Raw genomic sequence first — 20,963 nt, 5'->3', positions numbered from 1 at the left:
CTTTTTTTGACTACACTGTCCCTTTTAAAGCTCGCCGTCACGCCTCTTCGCAAACGACCCCGCCTACTTATGGACAGTCCGCCGTGCTGATTGGACACCGGCGGCGGTCATCGAACGCCTTCTCGGCTTCTCATTGGCCAGCTGCTGCCTTTCGCTTCAGGCTCTCGCGGGGCTGCTGTGCGAAGATGGCGGCCGAACTGGTTGAAGCGATGGTGAGTAGATGAGATTTGTAAAAATAGTGTTAGTAAAATGAGCCATTTGAGTCAGAGGCGGTGCCTATTAAAACAACTTGAGTTTAATTTTATAATATGATATTTTGTGCTCACACAGGACAAGTGGCAGTCTGTAAAGTGCTTTGGCAATTTGTATGTGTGCAATGTGAATGGTTGTGTCTTAAAACCCAGTAAGCTGTCTATGTAGCCGGCATATTTGGCTCGTTCTAACGTTCGATTCGAATTTTTGCACGTTCTGAATGTTCATTTGATTCCCAAAAAGCAGTCTGGGTAGACAGTTCACCAGGTTTTTAGACACAGCTAGTGTTCCTGTGCGCGCGCGCGGGGGCGCGCTGCTTGTGGAAATGAATGATTAGTCTGCACAATACATAACAAAACAGACCCTAGCTTTTCTTGGTTCAAATAATACGGCCATGTAGTTTTAAAAAGCAACAAAAGTGGATATTAGTTTGCAACTACTTTTCAGTGGTGCTTATTAATGTATGGGTGTATAGTCACATGCACAATTGATGCATGTGGGTAGCTTGACAAGATGTATCATTTTCATTTGTGCTGTATCTCTTTACTACTGTATATCAGCAGATATTCCCATCCATGCTGATATTCATTACTACATGATGATTACAAATATGCCCATGTTTTACCTGTTTTTCAGAGTTGAGTTGTGTGTAATGTTTATATGGAGAGTGTCATCGGCCTGCATGGGTTCAGTCATGGTAGATTACTAGAGATCGAGGCCATTTAGAAGCTTAAGGAATGTTTTTGTAATGAATTGAAAAAGTCAAAACAATGTTCATGTTCTATAAACAACTTTATAAAAAAGTAATGTAAAGTTTTAGGAAATTTTAGTAGATGCTTTAATCTAAAGCAACTTTAAAAACTTTGACCTGAGGTTACGTGTCTTTAGGCCCGTTCACAATAAAATTAATATTGTTGCGGAAATTCGATGCGATAAATTGTTGTTAACGTGTCTGTTCAGACTATCATTCACATGCTGTCAATGCAAGGTTTTTTTTTTTTTTTACAGAGAGGTGTTCTAATCTTTTTTTTCATCGCAATGCGAAGAAAACTGACCAACCAATACGATTCAAGCTTTTGGTCACATGCCAAGAGCTGCTGCTGTTACATAAAACAGAAAGTTGCTCAGTACTGCTTAGTGTATCAGGGTAACCACTGTATTTCTGTTTTGTCTAACGCCACCTAGTGTCAGAGAGTGAATTTGCATGCTAATTCAGCCTGTCTGCCACGGACAAATCGCATGCAAAAATCGGGCCGAAGCTTGGTGTGAGACAGGCCTTCACTCAAGGGCATTGTTCCCTTTTGGGAATCGAACCCACAACCTTTACAACAGATATTGAACTATATGCCGCACACCTCACTAACAACAGTGTGTTTTTTTTTTTTATCCTTTCTCATTCTCGCCAGAACATGGTGAAGAGTTTCCGGGTGTCTGATCTGCAGACACTGCTGGCCTCCATGGGCCGCAGTAAAAGCGGTTTGAAGCAGGATTTAGTGGGAAGAGCTCTTAGGCTTGTGCAAACAGAGTACAGTCCAGAGCTGCTAAAGAACGTCCGACAGCTCTACGAGACGCGCTTCCCCAAAGCCTCGGCCTGGCTGGCTGCCCGACGCCCGGAATCGGTGCCCGTAACCTACCCTGCCCTCAACACCTCGCCCAGAGGCACGGCCCAGGGAACAGACTACCTCAACGGCATCCCCAAACCGGTACCGCCTCCTGCAGCCGAAGTCAAACTGGTGCCCCTGCCATTCTACCACAACTTAGAAACGCTGCTGCCACCGACAGAACTAAGTGAGTGCCATTATCATGAATAAATAATAGGCCAATTTTAAGAGGTGTGCCTGGCCGATGATGAAGGCAGCCAGCGAGATAATTCTGAGTTTGTCACTCTTTGCAGTCGCTCAGAACAGTGAGAAGCTGCAAGAGAGTCAATGTGTTTTTGAATTAACAACAAGCCAAGTGGAACAGATCCGGAACTCCAGGTAAGAAGTGCAGTCAAACTGGTGGCTTTATTTAGCAATCTCAACCGATGACCAGTAACAATGATGGTGTTTAGGATATTAGGGTATATACATAATGGAATTTAAGAATAGAAAATGAGTGTGGATTATTAGTGTGCAGAGCAGATTGTCACAGACGCCCATTGTTCACAAGTTTCAACACATCTTCCCTGCATGTTTTTATTTATTTATTTTTGCTACATTTATTTACAGTTATTCCTGGCTTAAAAATAAGGATAAAAAAATTATAAATTGTATTTTTAGTGCGCCAGAATAATATTTAAATTTGTCTTTAAATTCTGTACAAGAAAAATGTCTATTTTTATATTTTATAATATGTCTATTAAAATATTGTCAAATTTAATTTGCAGTAACAAATGGAAATCGTACAGATATAAATTAATATCATAATAAATAACATTTTTTTATTGCATTTTATACTCTCTGGTGGAGTGTTTTTTATTTATTTATTTATTTACAATGTTTAAACAGACACAATTCCACCAATTTTCCCCAGAAAATATTACAAAATGACAAGCAATATTGGGGAAATTAAACACCCATTTATCATATAATATTATACATTATTCAGTGGCCATAATTATTGATTAATGTTGATAATCTCAAAATGGCCAAATATCAGCCAATGAGTCTACATGGCTGATGTATTTTCTTGTTTACTTAAAATACTAAAGAAAATTAAATGTCTTTAATTGTATTTACTCTTAAATTTTTTTTTGTGCCTGCACATGCACAGTGAACTTCGCCCAGGGATGAAATCAGTTCAGGTGGTTCTCAGGTACGTCATTCAGCTACATCTTGTTGGTTGGTCAAGTTTTGGTCATTTTCTGCATGCTGACATTCCCTTTTCTTCTCCTAGAATCTGCTACACAGACTCAATCGGTGTTCAGGAGGACCAGTATCCTCCCAATATTGCTGTGAAAGTGAATCAGTCCTACTGTCATGTACCGGTAAGTGTTTGTCAGGGAAGATGATCGTAAATCTAAACCTCTGTATATAAATAACTTTTTTGTGTGTTATTTTTGTTTCTTAGAATGCTTTAAATCTTGTTGCTGTAAATTACATTTTATTTATTTTTGTTCAGGGTTACTATCCCTCCAATAAACCGGGTGTTGAGCCGCGTCGGCCCTGTCGACCCGTCAACATCACGCCCTGGTTACACCTCTCCACAGTCACTAACAGAGTCACCATCACATGGGGCAACTTTGGAAAGGTACAGAGACTTGACACAAAGCTGTTTTCTTTTATCCATATTTGTGAATGAACATGTTAGATGAAGGATGCTTGGTTTAGGCACAGTTGAGTGTGTTGTTGCTAACCGCTATGTTTTGGATGCAGCGGTACTCTGTGGCAGTGTATCTGGTGAGGGTGTTCACATCTGGAGAGCTCTTCAACCAGCTGAAACATTGCTCAGTTGAGAGTCCCGATCGTTGTCGCGAACGCAGTAAGTTTCGTTGCCTTGACCAAACATATGCATCATGATCAGAGGTTACACTTGAAACCCTGACATGAAATATGTTTTAAAAACGCATATCAAACAGAAATCAAACTGTACTGTACTTAAAGCTGCATTCCGTAACTTTTTTGGGTTAAAAATGATCCAAAATAAATGTTTCAGCAAGCACATAACCAGCCAGTGTTCAATATCTCCTTGCCTTAGCTCGATTTAAAACGGTAAGCTTGTAATAATGTTTTTAATTCCAGTGGTACTGGTGGATTTCCGCGGGAAATTCAAGCATGTCTTTGCGTCATTTCGTCACATCTGTACACATAAAGAAGGAGTCCCGGCTAGTAGGCTATGTTGCGTGTGAGGATGTTGGAGGTGGAGATTTATAGCCTTTTCTCACAGCACTTGATATAATTAAACTTATCAATTTGATGGCGGATCCAGAAAGGTTCAAACGACAATCACCAGTGACAACTGGAGATTCAGCCGTTGTAAAACGCAAAAGACTTCGGACTTCGGAGTGGCTACAGAAAAAAAGAGACTGCAACCGGGCCATGAGAAAACAAGGATAATATCGGAAGGGCATTAAATGTAGTCAAGCAATGCTGATGTTGTTAACATTAACAATTTGAGAACAAAGTATAATTTGCACGGTCTGATGTGATATGATAAGCAATCGTTAGATTTAATCAGCGCGATTTACTGTAATGCTTTTTTCACCTTAGTTGGTCAGAACAAAACTGGATGTTACTTGTTCAGATCACATTTTCCGGTGAAAATTCTTATGTTGGTCATACTTCCAAAAAGTAGAATCTGTGATTGCGAATGACAGGATCCACACCGGCGCGGCGACTGACAGCCGCACATTCTCCTCAAAACATTGGATTCATCCGCGCTGTGCCGTGCCGAGGCACATCCCACGTAAAGTTGATAATTCCGCGAATAACTGCAGTTGCAGATTGCGAACAGAGGAAAAGCTACGGACTGCAGCTTTAAATATTGCAACTTTGAACCTGTACCTTTTAGATTATTGGATTTTTTCTTTTTTTGTATTGGACTATTGTACCTTCTGAAATGTTTTAAAAAAATTTTTTTATGTATCATCAGACTTATTATAATTAATCTCAACAAAAAAAGTTTATTGCATTTATAACCTTTATTGATTTTTGGTCAGTAATATCTTTTTTTAAATATGTATACTATCATTCAGCAAGTGCATTAAAGTGATAGTAAAGACTTTTATTATATTACAAAATAATTATATTTCAAATAAATGCTTTTCTTTTGAACTTTTCTATTCATCAAATAATAAAATAAAATAAATTGTTTATCACGGTTTCCACAAAACTACTGAACAGTTAAACTGTCTTCAACATTGATAATAATAAAAAAAAAATATGTAACATCAAATCAGAACATTAGAATGATTTCTGAAGGATCATGTGACACTGAAGACTGGAGTAATGATGCTGGAAATTCAGCTTTGATCACAGGAATAAATTACATGTTTTAAAATGTATTCAAATAAGACCATCTTATTTTAAATTGAAATAATATTTCGCAATAGTATTTTTTTTATGTTTTTAAATGTGTGTGTAAATGTAAACACACACACACACACACACACGGCATCACTATTTTATTGAAACTGTTTGGATTGTACACAGTTCAGGACAAGCTGCGCTTTGATCCTGAGAGTGAGATTGCCACTACAGGACTGCGAGTGTCCCTCATCTGCCCTGTAAGTGTCCTGTTTGTGTCTTTTTAGATGCAATCTGTGTGCCAATGTTAGTAGATCTATTAAGTGTCTTTTTAACGCAGCTGGTGAAGATGAGACTTGGAGTGCCGTGTCGAGTGCTCACCTGTGCCCACCTGCAGTGTTTCGACGCTGTCTTCTTCCTGCAAATGAATGAAAAGAAACCCACATGGACCTGCCCTGTATGCGACAAACCTGCTCCATTTGAGCTTCTTACTATTGACGGGTAATCACACTTAATCCAACTCCTCATTTCTGCCTGGTTCTGGCGGTAAAACTCACCTTAATGTGACCCGTTTCAGGTTGCTGTCCGAGATCCTTAAAGAGACGCCAGAGGATGTGGAGGAGATTGAGTATTTGACTGATGGCTCATGGAGGCCAATCAGAGACGACAAAGAGAAGGATCGAGACCGGGAAAGCAGTCGCTCGCCCGACTATCCAGTGGTAGATATATGTAAGAAGGTTTTCTGTCTTCTGAAATGGCATTTACAATGGACCTTTTTCACATTTACGGTGTTCTCAGAAATGGAAGTCATAGTTGGGTACACTTCTAATAGTGGTCAACAAATATAGTTTTTGCATTCCTATTTGCTCCAATAGCAAAATAAATAACAAAACATTATAGCTGACCAATGACTTTACAAAAAAGGAAGAAAATAGAGATTTCATTATGTTGGTATTTATAAGATATATAATACACATACATATGCATATATATACACACAGGGCTTGACATTAACTTTTTTGCTCACTAGCCACTGTGGCTAGTGGTTTTCCAAAGTTACTAGCCACTCAGCATTTTCACTGGCCACAATTATGACATCTATACTATGGGTAAAAACTTACATATAGATATTTGTAATATTATCTCATAATTTGGCAGCAGATATATTAGGCTGCTGTCTCTTTAAGACCTGACGCACGGATCCATTATACTGTTGCACATGCGTTTTCTTTCTCAAAAGAAAGAAAGACTGCATTTACGTGAATACTCGCCATGACCTGCATTTTGACATTATTTTGTGTGTATTTGACTGTTTAAGCACTGAGAGGCGTCTTTATGTCCGCACACTTTGGGTGTGAGCACAAAATCTGTGAGAATAAGTAAAATTATGTGCAATCCCATGCCGAAATTAAAGCCCTGTAACACCAACAATATACATCCAGAGCAAATGAAACAAGTGTGAGGGGAGGCGGTTTTGTGTGTGTCAACTCAAAAAATCTATATTTTTGACAACACTACATTGCACTTTATCATTTCAGATGCCTTTTTAAAAGACTACAATTGAAAAATGCATATATTATGTAAAATTCAACCTGCCAAAGTGGCTAGTAGGAGTGACTGTTACACGCCACTGCTGAAATACAAACGCATTTGGTTGGTTGGCAGGTGTTAATGTCAAGCCCTATATATATAGATGTGTGTGTGTATATATATATATATATATATATATATATATATATATATATATATATATATATATATATATATATATATATATATATATATATATATAATATATATATATATATATATATATATATACACAAAACACAACCTATTCAAAAAATTTGAATATTACATGAAATCACTGTGTAATTACTGTGTGATTTCATGTAATATTCAAATTTTTTTAAATCCTGTTTTCGTGGGTTTTATGAGCCCAAATTATAAGCCCAAATTATGTACAAATAAACAACTAAATACTTGAAATCGTTTAAGTTGTGGGCCCTGAATCTATAATCTATGGAAGTTTAACGTTTTGAATGGAATTATGGAAATAAACTTTTCCATGATATTCTAATTTTTTGGAAAGGGTCTGTGTATATATATCTATATCTATGCCGGTATATCTAATCTATATATAGATGAGTTAATATTATATATGTTTTTTTAGCACCTGAATAGAAACATCCATGCAACACCCTTAAAGTCCCCCTGTGGTGAAAATCAAGCTTTTAATGTTGTTTATATGTCTATGTGGTATTTTTAATATTCTTTAAGACAAACCATGTGCAAAGTCATAAGTCAATGTCATTGCTGAGTATTTTCTCCTTAAAACTTCAGTGAACCAAACTGCAGTGAACCAAAGACAGTCTCAAAAACGCGGTTTGAAATCGCTGGTGTTTCTGATGTCACAAACTACCTTGTAACAAATCAGGTCAACGTGTGATCATCAACAAGTGGATCTCTGAGCTGGTGTGAGTGAGTGGAGACGGGGCTAATTAGCATATTTATAGAACCACGTATATTAAATGAGGCAAGGGTGTAGAGTTACATTTAAGCTATTTATAAAGGCATACATTTTTTTTCAAGGAAAAAAACTTCATTTTGGTGATGAGTTTTAAGGGATAAAATTGATTACGGGGGACATTAACTAGTTTTCTGTAATTTAATGCTGAAAGAATATAACAAAGTGTTGTAAATGTACTTAAAAACAAAACAAAAAACCTTGCATAAAAAAACTTTGATGTTAATAACATCAGACTGTGAAAAGGGTCCATACATTTAACTTGCGTATGGTGCATTTTTGAGCAAAGCTAAATATCTAATGGGACTTAACTCTCGTCTAAGGTGTTCCTGAGGCGAACGGCCACTCTCCAGCACATAGCAGCACAAACCAGTCTGGGAAGTCTGGATCGGGAGGCGCGTCGGCAGGAACCGGCGGCACCAGTGCCGGGTCGGGAGGCGGAGCCGTGGTGGACCTGACTCTGGACGACTCGTCAGAGGAAGAAGGAGGGGGTGGGGCCGAGGACAGCGAGGACACGGACGACAGCCAGGACAGCCCCGCCCCCAAACGAGGCAGATACGATTATGACAAAGACCTGGTCACCGCATACTGAGACCGGCTGGACACTTAGACTTGTGGGGGGTGGGGGTGGGGGTGTGTAGATGGGATCTAAGCCTTGGAAATTCAAGAAACGTGTCCCTGTATCCTCTCCCGAATGCATACACACTCATGCACGCACACAGACACGCAAACTCATGCGCTGCTGACTTCTGGAGCAGTCAGGTGTGACAAACTCGTAGATGCCCCGTAAAGCCATTCCCAGTCATTCACTGCATCCTAATATCGATTCTCCCTTTAAAGACCATGGAAGAGTAACACCACCTTCAATTCTGCTCTATTGTCCTCGATTTCCTCTCCACTTTGTGTTCTGACAGGTTTAAACATCCTGGGAAATGTAAGATCTTGCCTGTTTTTTTCAAAATATGAGAAAAGCCACCGTATCTCAAAAAAGTTCATTCCTTTGGTCGAGATCATACAACCATTTGCAATCTATTCAGAGGTGTTTTCTGTTAGTCCTCTACATAAGATGTTTATATATTAGCTGTTCGTTTCAATGTGATTTGGAGACATTACTGAAGAATTTCCTCAAATTTCTCTCATTTTTGTTTTTAATTTGTCCACAGAAGTTGACAACCTACCTCAGTCTAACAGCGGGCTTGACCAGAGGGTTATGGAAAGGGTGTTGAATGAATTTATTTTTTTCTTCTAGTTTTGTTTTCAATCCCTTTTGTTTTTCTTGTACAGCAACACTGGAGAGGCATCAAACATTAATTATTATTTTGTGCTTGCCCATTTAGGCATCATATTAAAAATGATTCTGACTCTAGCAACGAGTTTCCGGTCAAGTCTGTCAGTCAACTAGCGTGAACTAAACTGAATGCGGTGCGCAAATCGACACTTCATTCAGAGGGAATGAAGGTTTGACGACAACTGTCCTTTTGAGATGCTAGTCAGCGAGTAAATATTGTATGATATCTAATGTAATAATGACAATGTATTATTTCTGATCATTTAATAGAAAAATTGCAGGTCTAGATGTCATTTTATTGGTTTCTTTCAGTTGTTTTGGTCCGCACATGGCTGCTAATGTCACGACTTGAGAAATTCTACACAGGAAAGGCAGACTGATAAATCAGGTTGAGGAGACGACAATACGTTGTTTTCTTTTTCTTCTAGACATGACTGTAGTATACTAGGTTTATCTAGCAGGGGAGCAGATGTTATTGGCATGATACCTTAAATTTATTTTAAAACCTGATGTTTTCAGGTCACACCACTTTTACAGTTTTCCCTTTTTTTCATTTTAAACTAATGGCTGATTTGTTTGAGCCCATTGTATGGAGGTTGTGTGTGTGTTCATTTCAACCGGCTGTGGAGGTGTTCAAATTTGCGTAGCGTTTTGTGGACTTGGAGACATGCTCGGTTCTTAAATGTTCCTTCATTTGTTGTCAGAATGAGTATTTATTGATTTAACAGTTTTTGCCTCTTTTATTTGAATTGCGTTTGTGCATTTTGAGACATTTCGCAGCAATTTCACACGTTTCCAGCATGTTGCTTATAACGCTGTGTCCTCTCACGGCCTGCTGGTGTATGCGCAATATTAGCCACTTGCCGAACATAAGGGCACTTAGTCTGGACTATACAGACTTGACCTAAACCTCGAAAGAAAGAGAACTTGCGCTAAACGACCAAACAAATGGCACATCCAGGCGGCTGATCTGTTGAGGAGGACTCAGGGATGACGTGTTAGTTCTACTTGTCTTTACATTTTCTTCTCAGTCTTGACTTGACTCTCGAACCAGGTTCCAGCATTACCTTCAGGTCATGTAAAGCAGTCAGATCTCTGATCTGGAAATTCAGATGTACTTTCATTACATGTACGAATATTGATAAATAGTGAAAGATTCCAGAGAAAATCACTGCACTAAGCTCAGTAGTGGCCATTTTAAAGGTTTTTGTTTCCAACTAATCCTGAATTCTGACTTGAATACTCAGTACTGTATCCTATCTGTGCTTGGGAATGTCTCAACAGAAGAATATTGCCAGGAAGGTTCAAATTGCTCGTAATTTTAGGTTCGCCTTTGAGTCGACATGGTCTTCCTTCATCTTTTCATGATACGCCCAACTTTTTTCCCTTTTCTTTAGATAAAAAAAAAAGAAAAAGATTAGTCAGTGCTGCAGTTGACAGTTTCACATAATAAGACTCTAATGTAGTATGTTCCCCTAAATTTGACCACACTTTTAAGGTAAGGAACCTCTTGAATAGACTTCCATTTTTAGAGACCTAGATCAATCTATTAGAGAAATGTGGATAAATGTACATTTGCTTATAATTAAGATATAAATGGATGGTGATTGATGACAAAATATATTTCCAGCTCAGAGGTGAAGACGTCCTCTGTGTAGCCAAGTGAGGTTGAAATGTTTTTTTGAGGGGAATGGAGGCATCCCCTCTTGTTACAGTGCTTAAGACAGCATGGGCAGTGGCTTGCAGTTCTTGATGTAACTGATTTGTTTGTGTCTTTTTATATGTTCATATTAAAAGCCAATAAAAAACAATAATATTTTATCAAGTTTTGAATTGCGTCCAGTTGCTCCAGTGGGCGGGCAAAAGTACCTTGTTATTGGCTACTCTAAAAATCGGAGGAAAATGTAAATCAGTGACCTCCTCTACGATGTTCTCAACGTGGGATTTGACGAGCGAATCAGTTGTCCCTGTCTGAACTGAAATCAAACTGTAAAAGCTCTAACACCTGTCAATTATGTGTGCAATTAATTAAACTGATTTAAAATAAATCTAAATTTTGTCTTTCCAGTGATTTTAAATCTTGGATTTAACTCCATTGATTGCTTAAAGAATATATTGAACTATTCATTAAAAAGCACAATAATACATTTTCTTCCATAATAACAGTTGGTTTGATGACTTTGATACCACATTAGTGTATGACACAAAACACTGACTGAAAATAATTCTTATGCCGCCTATTCCATATGAATATATTTTACTGTAGTAATTATAGTATGTTTTCAAGTTATTTGTCTATTGGTTTCAACAGGGTTTACAGACCAAGCTCAGAATGCAGAAAATTAATAGTACACTGTTAAAAAAAAAGAAAAAGAAAAAGGGGGCTGCCTTAAATTGAGTAAAATCAACCTGGATGTTTAAGTAATTTCAACTTAAATTGCTAAACTTAGTTGAATCTTGCATAACTTTAAAAAAACAATTGCTACAATTATTTTGAAGAGTTAAAGAAATGTAAAAACAGGTTGTCATAGCTTATTGATAAGTTATCCTAAATTTTATTTTGCAATAAATGTGACATTACGGGCTAAAATATTTAAGAAACTTACTTATTTACATCAAGACACTCGAGGTAAATAGGGTAAAAAAAAAAAACCTACTTGATCACCTTACTTCCACAGTTGGTTGATTTTTTCTGAAATGTTTAAATGTGCAAATGAGGCAGTATCTAATTAAATATGCACTACTTTGCATACATTTGGAGAACAAAAATCTGAACTTTGGATGAAATTTGGTACTTGTTTAAATTTGTTTTTCTGCATAAGACTTAAAGGTTGTACAGAGGTGATTTTGGATAGGCTATCTCTTTTTATCACTCCATGAATAAATCAGAAAATACTGTCAACAGCCAGAAAAAAATTAGGCAAATTATATACAAACAAAGTAATACCTCTGTAAAAAGAATCAGAATATAAATAGGACTAAAACTGTAAAGTTTGGTGTATGTAAGTGTTGCGGAAGTGGAGGGTTCTGACTAGGTCACTAGGAGTAGGAGAAATAAAAATTTTCAGGAAACGGCCGTTCAAGAGATGTACAGTAATTGAAATCTACAGACGCAAATAGATAAAGTGCTATAAAAGATACACTTAAAAGTGCATTTTGAATTCTTTTCTTTCCACTGGTCTGAAAAAACACTTTAAGAAAATATAAAAAGCACAAATCTCAGAATTGACAGATGCGTGAAAAAACTGTGTTTTTTGCCTGTAGTGTTTCGCCTCATGTTTTTGGCGATAACTGGATAATAAAGAATTTTAGTACCCCAGAACGTTACAGTTCTTCAGTTCACCACCAGATGTCGTTCTTACTCATATAATCACTCCTTCTGTCAAAGCTCGAGATAAGTCAAGTGTTCTGACGACAGTTCTCGCGAGATCTTGTGAACGCTTCCTCTTGGTTGGATAGCGGCTTCCTGGCCGGACTTTATCCCCCCCTTCTCCTCCTCCTCCTCCTTTTTTTTCTTGGGGGAAATTTCAACTTGTGTTTTCGCGGGTCCTCCGTCAAAACAATTTCGGACAGCATTTCGCGGTGGGTCCTGTGAATGTGAACGTCAGGCCTGACTTGTTTTTTGCCGCCTTTTGTCTGTGGGAGCGCTCGCGAGTCAGAGGCCGTAGCGAAGAGACATTCCAGCGATGCACTCGCTAAAATAAACTGCATTTCGTGTACTTTTGCGCCTATGGAAGTCGCTCTTTGACTTGTCACCTTCATATTACTTGGCACAGCTTCTGGAGGCATGACAGGGTGTTGAAATAGGGTCTTACGAATCTCAGAAACTTCTATAGCGACTGCCAGGGTTTGTGTAGCAATTTGAAGGATTTGATGTAAGCAGAAACAAACTTGTTCTCTACTCAGACAACTATGGCACCAAAAAGAAGACCGGTGCCCTTGATTATAACCCCCACAGGAGAAGGACAGTCAACCAACATAGATGCAGCGGCAGAGTAAGTATATAATCTGCTATGCCTGACACTTGTTTGGTTTACCTTCCTGCTTACTTCAGTATGTCTCACCTGGTCCTGATTTTCTGTCTTTAGGGCCAACCTAGAGGCTTTACAGAGGAAGTTAGGGGAGTTGGATTTGGATGAACAGCAGAGGAAGCGTCTCGAAGCTTTCCTCACCCAGAAAGCCCAGGTGGGCGAGCTCAAAGATGAAGATTTTGAACCCATATGTGAACTTGGCGCAGGAAATGGTGGAGTGGTTCACAAAGTCCGTCACAAACCCTCAAGACTGGTCATGGCCAGGAAGGTAAGCCATCTACAGACTTTATGCACCTGCTGCTGCTAGCTTGCTCACGGCATTTAATGCAAAGCCTAAACTTTATGTCTTTTTCTTCAGCTTATTCATTTGGAAATCAAACCAGCCATCAGGAACCAGATTATACGAGAGCTGCAAGTTCTACATGAGTGTAACTCGCCGTACATTGTAGGGTTTTACGGCGCCTTCTACAGTGATGGAGAAATCAGCATCTGCATGGAGCACATGGTGGGGCCAGTGTTGTTGTTTATGGTTTATAGTAGTGCTTCTCAAACATGTCCTGGGGTTCCCCCACCATTGCACATTTTGGATGTTTCCTTCGTCAGACACACCAAATTCATGGTTTGCAGTCTCTCTATTGTTGAGCTGATGAGTTGAATCAGGTGTGTTAGATGATGGAGACATACAAAATGTGCAGTGGTGGGGGGTCCACAGGTTTGAGAACCACTGGTTTATAGCAAAAGTGTTTAAGCACACTGACATGTATTTGTCCGCAGGATGGTGGTTCTTTGGATCAAGTGCTGAAGGAAGCCAGAAGAATCCCTGAAGAAATTTTGGGCAAAGTTAGCATAGCTGTAAGTATTACTGTCCACCTCTGTTGTATCTACAGATAATGCTGATTACAAATCAACCATACAAATACAACAATGAATAGTTAGTTATTGAAGTTGACTAGTTTATTAAAAAATTTTTTAGGGCTGCCCCCTAATAGTCGACTAGAAGAGGCTTAGTCGACCAAGATTTTATTATTGGTTAGTTGCAGAAAAACAAAAACTCCACAGGAATTGTCAAGTCACGAAGTCCGTGAGTTAACGGCGGGTTCTTGTGGTAATTACAGTAGGTCTGGCAGGGAATCCAAACGTTCACCTATCATCCATCAACCTCAAATATGGCTTATCATTTGAAACATGTCAATTGAAACTTTAAATGGCCGCTCGCTCTAACATTAACCTAAATAAATGTATACTATAATTAGGCGCATATCCAAGTGTTTGTGTGGCGTGTGGAAGCTAAACTATAGCGCGCTTTCTGCATGACATGAATGTGCCGGCGCGATCACTTGCATTTTTTTCCTGATAACAGCAGAAACAACATAAAATACAGATAAGAGTAATACAAAGTGTCTGTCTACTTTTATTTTTGTACACTCAGAATAACAACAAAAAGTTGTGCTTTTGTGAAATACAGAAAACAAACAGGATGATCTTTCTCCTGTCTCTGTCTCCCTGAACAGCAGCGTGTCACATAAATTAACTGAAACTGAAGCTCTATAGAAATGTCAAGTGATTGTCAACCAATTCAAGTGGAAAACAAATATTGTCAGATTATGTAATCCATATGAAATGTGCATATAGGCGCATCCAATCTCTGCAGCCAAAAAAACACAGAAAACATTATCAATAAATTGTTAAGATGTTTAGACATACTCCTTGCTGCTTCACAACACATTCATAATTACTTTTGCCGGTGTGCTGTGGCAAGCTTTATGCAATCGCTGATTAGGCTATGTATTATAGGCAATTAAAGGTTCATTGTTTTGATTTATATGGCTTATTAATATACATGAGCAATTAGTCGACTAAAAGCTTAAATGAACGACTAATAGTCGACTAGAAAAATCTCTAGTCGAGGGCAGCCCTAGATGTTTAAGCCTACTTTAATATTTTTTCTTTAAATGGGATAAATTTAGGAACCCAACTTCTTGTTGAGGGCTGTAACATGTTGGCAAACTTTTTTTAGCCAGCTTTTAAGGTGTTTTTAGGTATGCGTTTTATCATTAGATATGTTCCCCGAATTTGCCACTTTTAATAAAAAATTACAGATACAGTTGCTGTTCAGATCAAATCTGCTGTGAGCAATGTTCTTGTTATTATGCATAGTCTGTACTGTAGGTTTTAATTTGTTTGAAACTACAATAGCTTTGTGCCGTTTGGCTATAGAGTTTACAATTGGTAGAATTTTTTTTTTTTTTTTTTTTGTGAAATCTTTAATCTTATTTAGATGCATAGTATTGTACTTTAATACCTGTCATTTATTGGTTATCTACCATAATGTGAAAATAATTACCGTCTTATTATCAGGGATCATTTTAATATTGGCACTATTGGCAATTTTACTTTTTTATATTTTTTTTATGGTAACTGTGTTTTTATTTTTGCATATATGCAAAGTAATTGCAGTATGTATATAGGCAATACACATTTAAAATAATCAGGTTGTGAAACGGCTGTAGGAATCCCTGAACTGAGAAGTGCAGAGGGCAACCTGCTCTTCTTGTTATTGTCTAAAAGCAGAATCCAAAAATTGGTACACAACCTCCATCGTAACATGTCTGCCACTATTACGCGCCGAACCGCAATATAATAAAGCTGTGACCACACCCACGGATTTGCAAACTCCCTTTCAAGTCAGAGTCAGCAAAGCGTGCACGTTTTTCAACACACATTTAGCTCTTTTTTTTTTCATCCAAATGAATAGGGTTAAACTTCTGTTTCAAATTTGATCATGACAAAAAACAAACACTTTAGCTTGAAGACCAAACAAAGGTGTAGAGATCTATTTACGTGTGTGTCCATACTGTTTATTGCACGCGTGAGCGAATGCATCTCAGCTTTCGGTAATCACAAAGCAGAAGTTGTTTTGTAAAGATTAGACTATGTAACATGTTCTGTAAATTCAGGAAGCTGGATAGCACATTGACCGTTGAGAGAGAAACCCCATTGATGTTATCTTTAACTCTCAATCCACAGGTACTCAGAGGTCTGGCATATCTTCGGGAGAAGCACCAAATAATGCACAGAGGTACACGCATTCCTTAATAATATCTTAGAAAAAGTACCTGTGCGTACACGCACTGGATGGCGGCAGGAAGTAGCCCCCTAATGCAGCTATTGAAATTGCATAAGAAGCTTAAAAATGATTATTCTAGAGAGAGATTAGGCCTCACTTTTTCTCAAAGGTATTTACTAAAACTCTAACCAGAGACCTTCACCCAACTGCTAAAATGAGATTAAACAAAGCAAAATTATTGCAAAAAATGTATAAAATTCTCTTTTATGAGCTAAATGTCAGTCTTCTAATTTTTTTAAATTTTTTATCACTACATAGGCACATTTTATTCCAAGTAGATCACCAGTTAGCATAGAAATATAGTCAATGTCTCCCAAGTGTGGCGCAACCAACATTTGAACAATAATACTATGTCTGAAGATGCAAAGTATCAGTTTCTCTATCAGGTTGTATGAGGGTCTGGAGGAGCCACACTGGGTTTGAAGGGTTAGATGGAGGGTCAGGCCTATAGTTGTGCTGTTGTGGCAGAGAGCGTTTGCCTGCTTGCAAGGAGCTGTCGCGGAGCCCAGCCGGTAATTACAGCCTCTCGGATGTGATTACATGGCAGCCGCACCCTGCACCCCCCTCCCTTCTTTTTCCTCTCCCCCTCTCACCCCTCTTTCCACTCCTAGTGGGTGTTAGGGCTGAAGGAGGGCCCGTCATGTGCGGAATCGTTGCATGTCCACACTGTTATTTGCTCCTCTTGCCCTGTGTTTAAGAGGAGGGAGGTAGAAAGTGGCTTTCATGCCTGTCCTTTCTGCTGTGACTGTGTTGTCAGAGTTTGCTTTGCAGTATGCAGAGCATCTTGCAAAATGTTTTTGCTGGGCGTGCTGGAGAAAGGGTGTTTGAACGGGGATGAAAAGCCAGGTGGTGCCGCTGGGATTTGGACCCCAGCCCTCCATCTTACTTGGTCTCTCTCTCTGGTCCCTACAGACGTTAAGCCCTCCAACATCCTGGTGAACTCGCGCGGTGAGATCAAACTGTGCGACTTTGGCGTGAGTGGCCAGCTCATCGACTCCATGGCCAACTCCTTCGTTGGAACACGGTCCTACATGTCGGTGAGTCACCCTCCCTCTTCCCTCCCCAACCCCCAGCCCTTCTCATTCCAAGCCCTGAGCCGGTGCCCAGGATTCTTCCATGTGGAGAGGAGGAAGTTGCTGCCAGGTTTTAGCCCACTCCTCCTGGCCACCTGCAGGGTGTGGTGCCCCACCCTAGTAGAGCCTTGACTTGCTCTGCTCTCTGCCTTGACAGCCGGAGAGACTCCAGGGCACGCACTATTCGGTTCAGTCAGACGTGTGGAGCATGGGCCTATCGCTGGTTGAGCTGGCTATTGGACGCTACCCCATCCCCCCTCCCGATGCCAAGGAACTGGAGGCCATATTTGGCCGGCCAGTGCTGGACGCAGGTGGGGCAGAAGGCCACAGCATGTCCCCGAGACCCAGGCCTCCAGGACGACCGGTTAGCGGTAAGACTGTTTTTAATTTCTCAGAACATTTTTGAAAATTTAGGAAAGTGAGGTAGATCCATACTATCAGATACAATTTACTATCCATTGGATAATTAAATAAATGTTTTAGTCGCCTAACATGACATTTTTGGGTTGCCAAAGTCTGCGTAATAAACGTGTTTTAGTCAAGCCATGCAAATTGTTTTCCCCCAGGACACGGATTGGACAGCAGGCCAGCCATGGCTATATTTGAGCTACTGGACTACATTGTCAATGAGGTCAGAGGATTTGCTTAGCATGCAACTTGCTTCCTTTGTGCTTATTTTTGCCTTTTATAGTATTTTTATGTAGCAGTTTCACTTCAATATCAACAATTTTCTGCTCCCCACCTGTCTCTTCATCTGCAGCCACCACCCAAGCTGCCCCATGGCGTCTTCACCATGGACTTTGAGGAGTTTGTGACAAAATGGTGAGCTCCTGTGTGGTTTTATTGTACAAACCCGCAAAGACTAATTTGTCATCATTGTTGAACAAAGTGGCATCTAAACTATGGCACGGTTGCAAAACATTAAAAGGGCCGTAGTACAGGTGTGTCCAATTTCCTGCAGAGTTTAGCTCCAACCTTCCCTAACACACTTGCCTGGAACCTTCTAGTAATTCTGAAGACATTTATTAGCTGGTTTAGGTGTGTTTAATTAGGATTGGAGAGAAACTCTGCAGGATAGTGGACCTCCAGGAGCAGGATTGGTAACCCCTGCCATTGTACAATGCAAGTTTGAACCTGGACTGCATTGTTCCCAATCCCACACCTACTTCCTCCAATAATTTCTTGTCAATCTTGATGCATTTACTTTAAAAGTTCAGTTGGATTGAAGCAATGATTTTTCCTCATGTCATGCAAACACTTTAGTCCGACTGAAACCGTAGCTGAAATCATTTAGTTTTCGCGAAGTCGGACAAACATATCTAGATAATGTAATTTTACCTTAGCTTCGTCAAGCATGTACGTTTATCTGACAGCAATTTACCCCAGTGTTTTGCTCTTGCTCCAAAACAAAGAGTTGGCTATTTAGTCTATTTAGTCCTTCAAAAATTAGATTACTCGCACTGGCAGGTTAAGATGGTAGCTTGACAATGCAAAAAAATCTGTGGATTAGAAATGGTAATTGTAAAACTACTTACTGTCCTATCAAAGAAAGGCAAAAAGACGCAAACAAGAGGAGACTTGTTTTTCACTTAAAAACCCTAACACCTCTACAGATTTCTGGTTTAATGTTTTGTTGATTTGGGATTTTTAGTTTTATCTTATTTATTTGTTTTGTGTATTTCACAGCCTCATTAAGAACCCTGCTGACAGAGCTGACCTCAAGATGCTAATGGTACGTACATTTGCCTATATGGTAGCCGTAAAATTAAGACAGATTCAGAAGTATATTAATTATACATTTTGGTTTTTATCATTTGTAAAGTGCAATAACATGGTTTGAGAAGGACTTGAGAGCTCTTTGGAGTGACCGGACACACATCCAGTAATGTGTGTTTGTCAATTTTTGGCCATGTTGGCGATTAGCACTAGTTACGACATGAATTTGAAATGTTCCCCCCTCCCACTCATTACCGTATTGCCTGTTGGTACTCGTAACATCAATATCATGATGTTTTGCCAAAGACTGCATTACAGAAAACAGTACTTGTAGAAGTATACTGAGGCAGGATCTATTGAAAATCAAATGCTTGGCACCAGAAACTGCTTATGGTGTAATTGATCATGTGATGTTCAATTGCAGGGCCACACATTCATCAAGCGGGCCGAGGTTGAGGAGGTGGATTTTGCTGGATGGTTGTGTAAAACCATGGGCCTTCACCAGCCCAGCACACCTACTCATAGCGCTGAATGAACGCTGGCTCACAGCGTAGGCTCCCATGCCATCCTCATCCTCCGCTTTACTTCTTTCCTCTCTGCCCTCACAGGCCTGTATGCTTGTAAGCCTCCGACACACTATTTTGTGCACTCTTTCTCTGCTTGCTCTTCCCTTCCGCTGCAGTGTGTTCTGGGGACATTGTTTTTTAAGAGCCTCTGGTGTTGGAACACTTAGTCATTTGAATGAATATGGAGATTAGAGTCACTTAAGTAGAGTGGCTGTATTTTTAACGACCAGATTATTCAGGAATGTTTCCAAAATGGTCAAAATCAACAGCAATTTCATTATTTTTGTTTTTTCTTTTCTTTTCATGGACTGTTTAAGTCATTATATTATTTTGTTGCTCAAGTGATATTCATTGACAGTTTGTGTTACACTGTTAAAATTGATAGCATGGTTCAATGGCAAAAAAATAAATTATGAATCAACTGCTGTTTGCATCTAAAGAAAGAAAATAGGGCTACTGTGGATCTTACAGGTTGGTTTAATACAAAGGGGATTATTAAAAATGCAAGATGCCCAAGCGCATTTGTACAGGTGTTTATCTCGTGCATTGCAGGCAGCAGTGCTTTTTAATCTGCTCCACATTGGCCCTTAAAATGGTTTCATCATGTCTTTCTACAGTAAGTTTAAGTCTTGTTTGACTCATCTTTGTCACCAGTGCTTGAACGGTTTTCTCAAATCTTGCTTTATTTTTCAACTTAAAATGATCTTCAGAAGGGTATATTTGGGAAGATTTATTGTTTATAACTTATGCTTCAATGTTTTTTATATAAAACTTAAAAAAATTATCTTTTGATTTAAAGTTTTGAGTACAACTAGGGTTGCACCTAACTTTACAGTGCTTTTCCATGAGCCCTACTCCAACTAAGACCACAACAGGTACACATAGTCTGTTCTTCAGTGGTATATAAAGTGCAAAGTAAAGTCTCAGGCCACCATGTACAGTGCTATGCAGATCAAATGATCCTCAGCAGATATTGCCGTATTAGTAGGTCTTATAATACACGGGTGTTACAGATGGGCATTGTGAAGTGTGGCTAAAGCCCACTTGCTCTAAATAGCTTTGTGTTTCTGTGTTTCTCTCTCTAGTACTTTTCAGTAACATTGAAACTGTATTATTCACACACTGGCATTTAGCTCAGACCAAGTGAATGCACCACCACGCTTGCGTGTATAAAAATATATGTACAGTACAAATGGTACTGATTTCAGTCTTAAAAATAATATTTTTTTTTGACTAGTTTAAAGAAGAGTATATAAGTCATTTTATTACCATTTGGAAAGTGTTGAATACAGTTCTAATATAAAAATAAAACTTATTTGTGAATGATTATCCTGTTGTAGTTGTTGTCAGTCTTCTTCGTTGTTTCTTTTTTAACATTGAATCAAGTTTTAAGTGTCCCTATTACACTGCCCTCTATGGCTGGTGTGTGTTAGTTCA

At 39.0% G+C, this 20,963-nt stretch overlaps 2 protein-coding genes across 2 annotated transcripts; both read left to right on the top strand.

Annotated features, from left to right (window-relative positions):
- Window positions 1-93: 93 nt before the first annotated feature.
- On the top strand, window positions 94-10,838 carry pias4a (protein inhibitor of activated STAT, 4a). The gene is made up of 11 exons (XM_082139953.1): window positions 94-212; window positions 1,659-2,040; window positions 2,147-2,231; window positions 3,007-3,048; window positions 3,130-3,220; window positions 3,355-3,483; window positions 3,609-3,714; window positions 5,385-5,458; window positions 5,539-5,699; window positions 5,776-5,927; window positions 8,049-10,838. Exons 1-11 carry the CDS (start codon window positions 186-188, stop codon window positions 8,315-8,317), a joined length of 1,518 nt encoding a protein of 505 aa, XP_081996079.1. The 5' UTR covers window positions 94-185; the 3' UTR covers window positions 8,318-10,838.
- A 1,612-nt stretch (window positions 10,839-12,450) lies between these two features.
- Window positions 12,451-20,855, top strand: map2k2a (mitogen-activated protein kinase kinase 2a). The gene is made up of 11 exons (XM_082139782.1): window positions 12,451-13,008; window positions 13,102-13,312; window positions 13,403-13,549; window positions 13,819-13,896; window positions 16,072-16,123; window positions 17,084-17,208; window positions 17,402-17,615; window positions 17,811-17,875; window positions 18,005-18,066; window positions 18,931-18,976; window positions 19,385-20,855. Exons 1-11 carry the CDS (start codon window positions 12,926-12,928, stop codon window positions 19,493-19,495), a joined length of 1,194 nt encoding a protein of 397 aa, XP_081995908.1. The 5' UTR covers window positions 12,451-12,925; the 3' UTR covers window positions 19,496-20,855.
- The last annotated feature ends 108 nt before the right edge of the window (window positions 20,856-20,963 follow it).

This window comes from Leuciscus leuciscus (genome assembly GCF_965113295.1).
Source record: "Leuciscus leuciscus genome assembly, chromosome: 15".
Lineage (NCBI taxonomy): Eukaryota > Metazoa > Chordata > Actinopteri > Cypriniformes > Leuciscidae > Leuciscus > Leuciscus leuciscus.
Note: the sequence above shows the minus strand (reverse complement) of the source record. Positions and strands in the feature narration are given on the sequence as shown.

What these genes read in the sequence shown, in the direction of transcription:
- pias4a (XM_082139953.1), top strand. Translation starts at nt 186, where the DNA reads ATGGCGGCCGAACTGGTTGAAGCGATG. An exon ending in CCGAACTGGTTGAAGCGATG is followed by an intron (nt 213 to 1,658) that starts GTGAGTAGATGA and finishes CATTCTCGCCAG; the next exon opens with AACATGGTGAAGAGTTTCCG. An exon ending in CTATCCAGTGGTAGATATAT is followed by an intron (nt 5,928 to 8,048) that starts GTAAGAAGGTTT and finishes CTCTCGTCTAAG; the next exon opens with GTGTTCCTGAGGCGAACGGC.
- map2k2a (XM_082139782.1), top strand. Translation starts at nt 12,926, where the DNA reads ATGGCACCAAAAAGAAGACCGGTGCCCTTGATTATAACCCCCACAGGA. An exon ending in AACATAGATGCAGCGGCAGA is followed by an intron (nt 13,009 to 13,101) that starts GTAAGTATATAA and finishes TTCTGTCTTTAG; the next exon opens with GGCCAACCTAGAGGCTTTAC. An exon ending in TCCAGGACGACCGGTTAGCG is followed by an intron (nt 17,616 to 17,810) that starts GTAAGACTGTTT and finishes GTTTTCCCCCAG; the next exon opens with GACACGGATTGGACAGCAGG.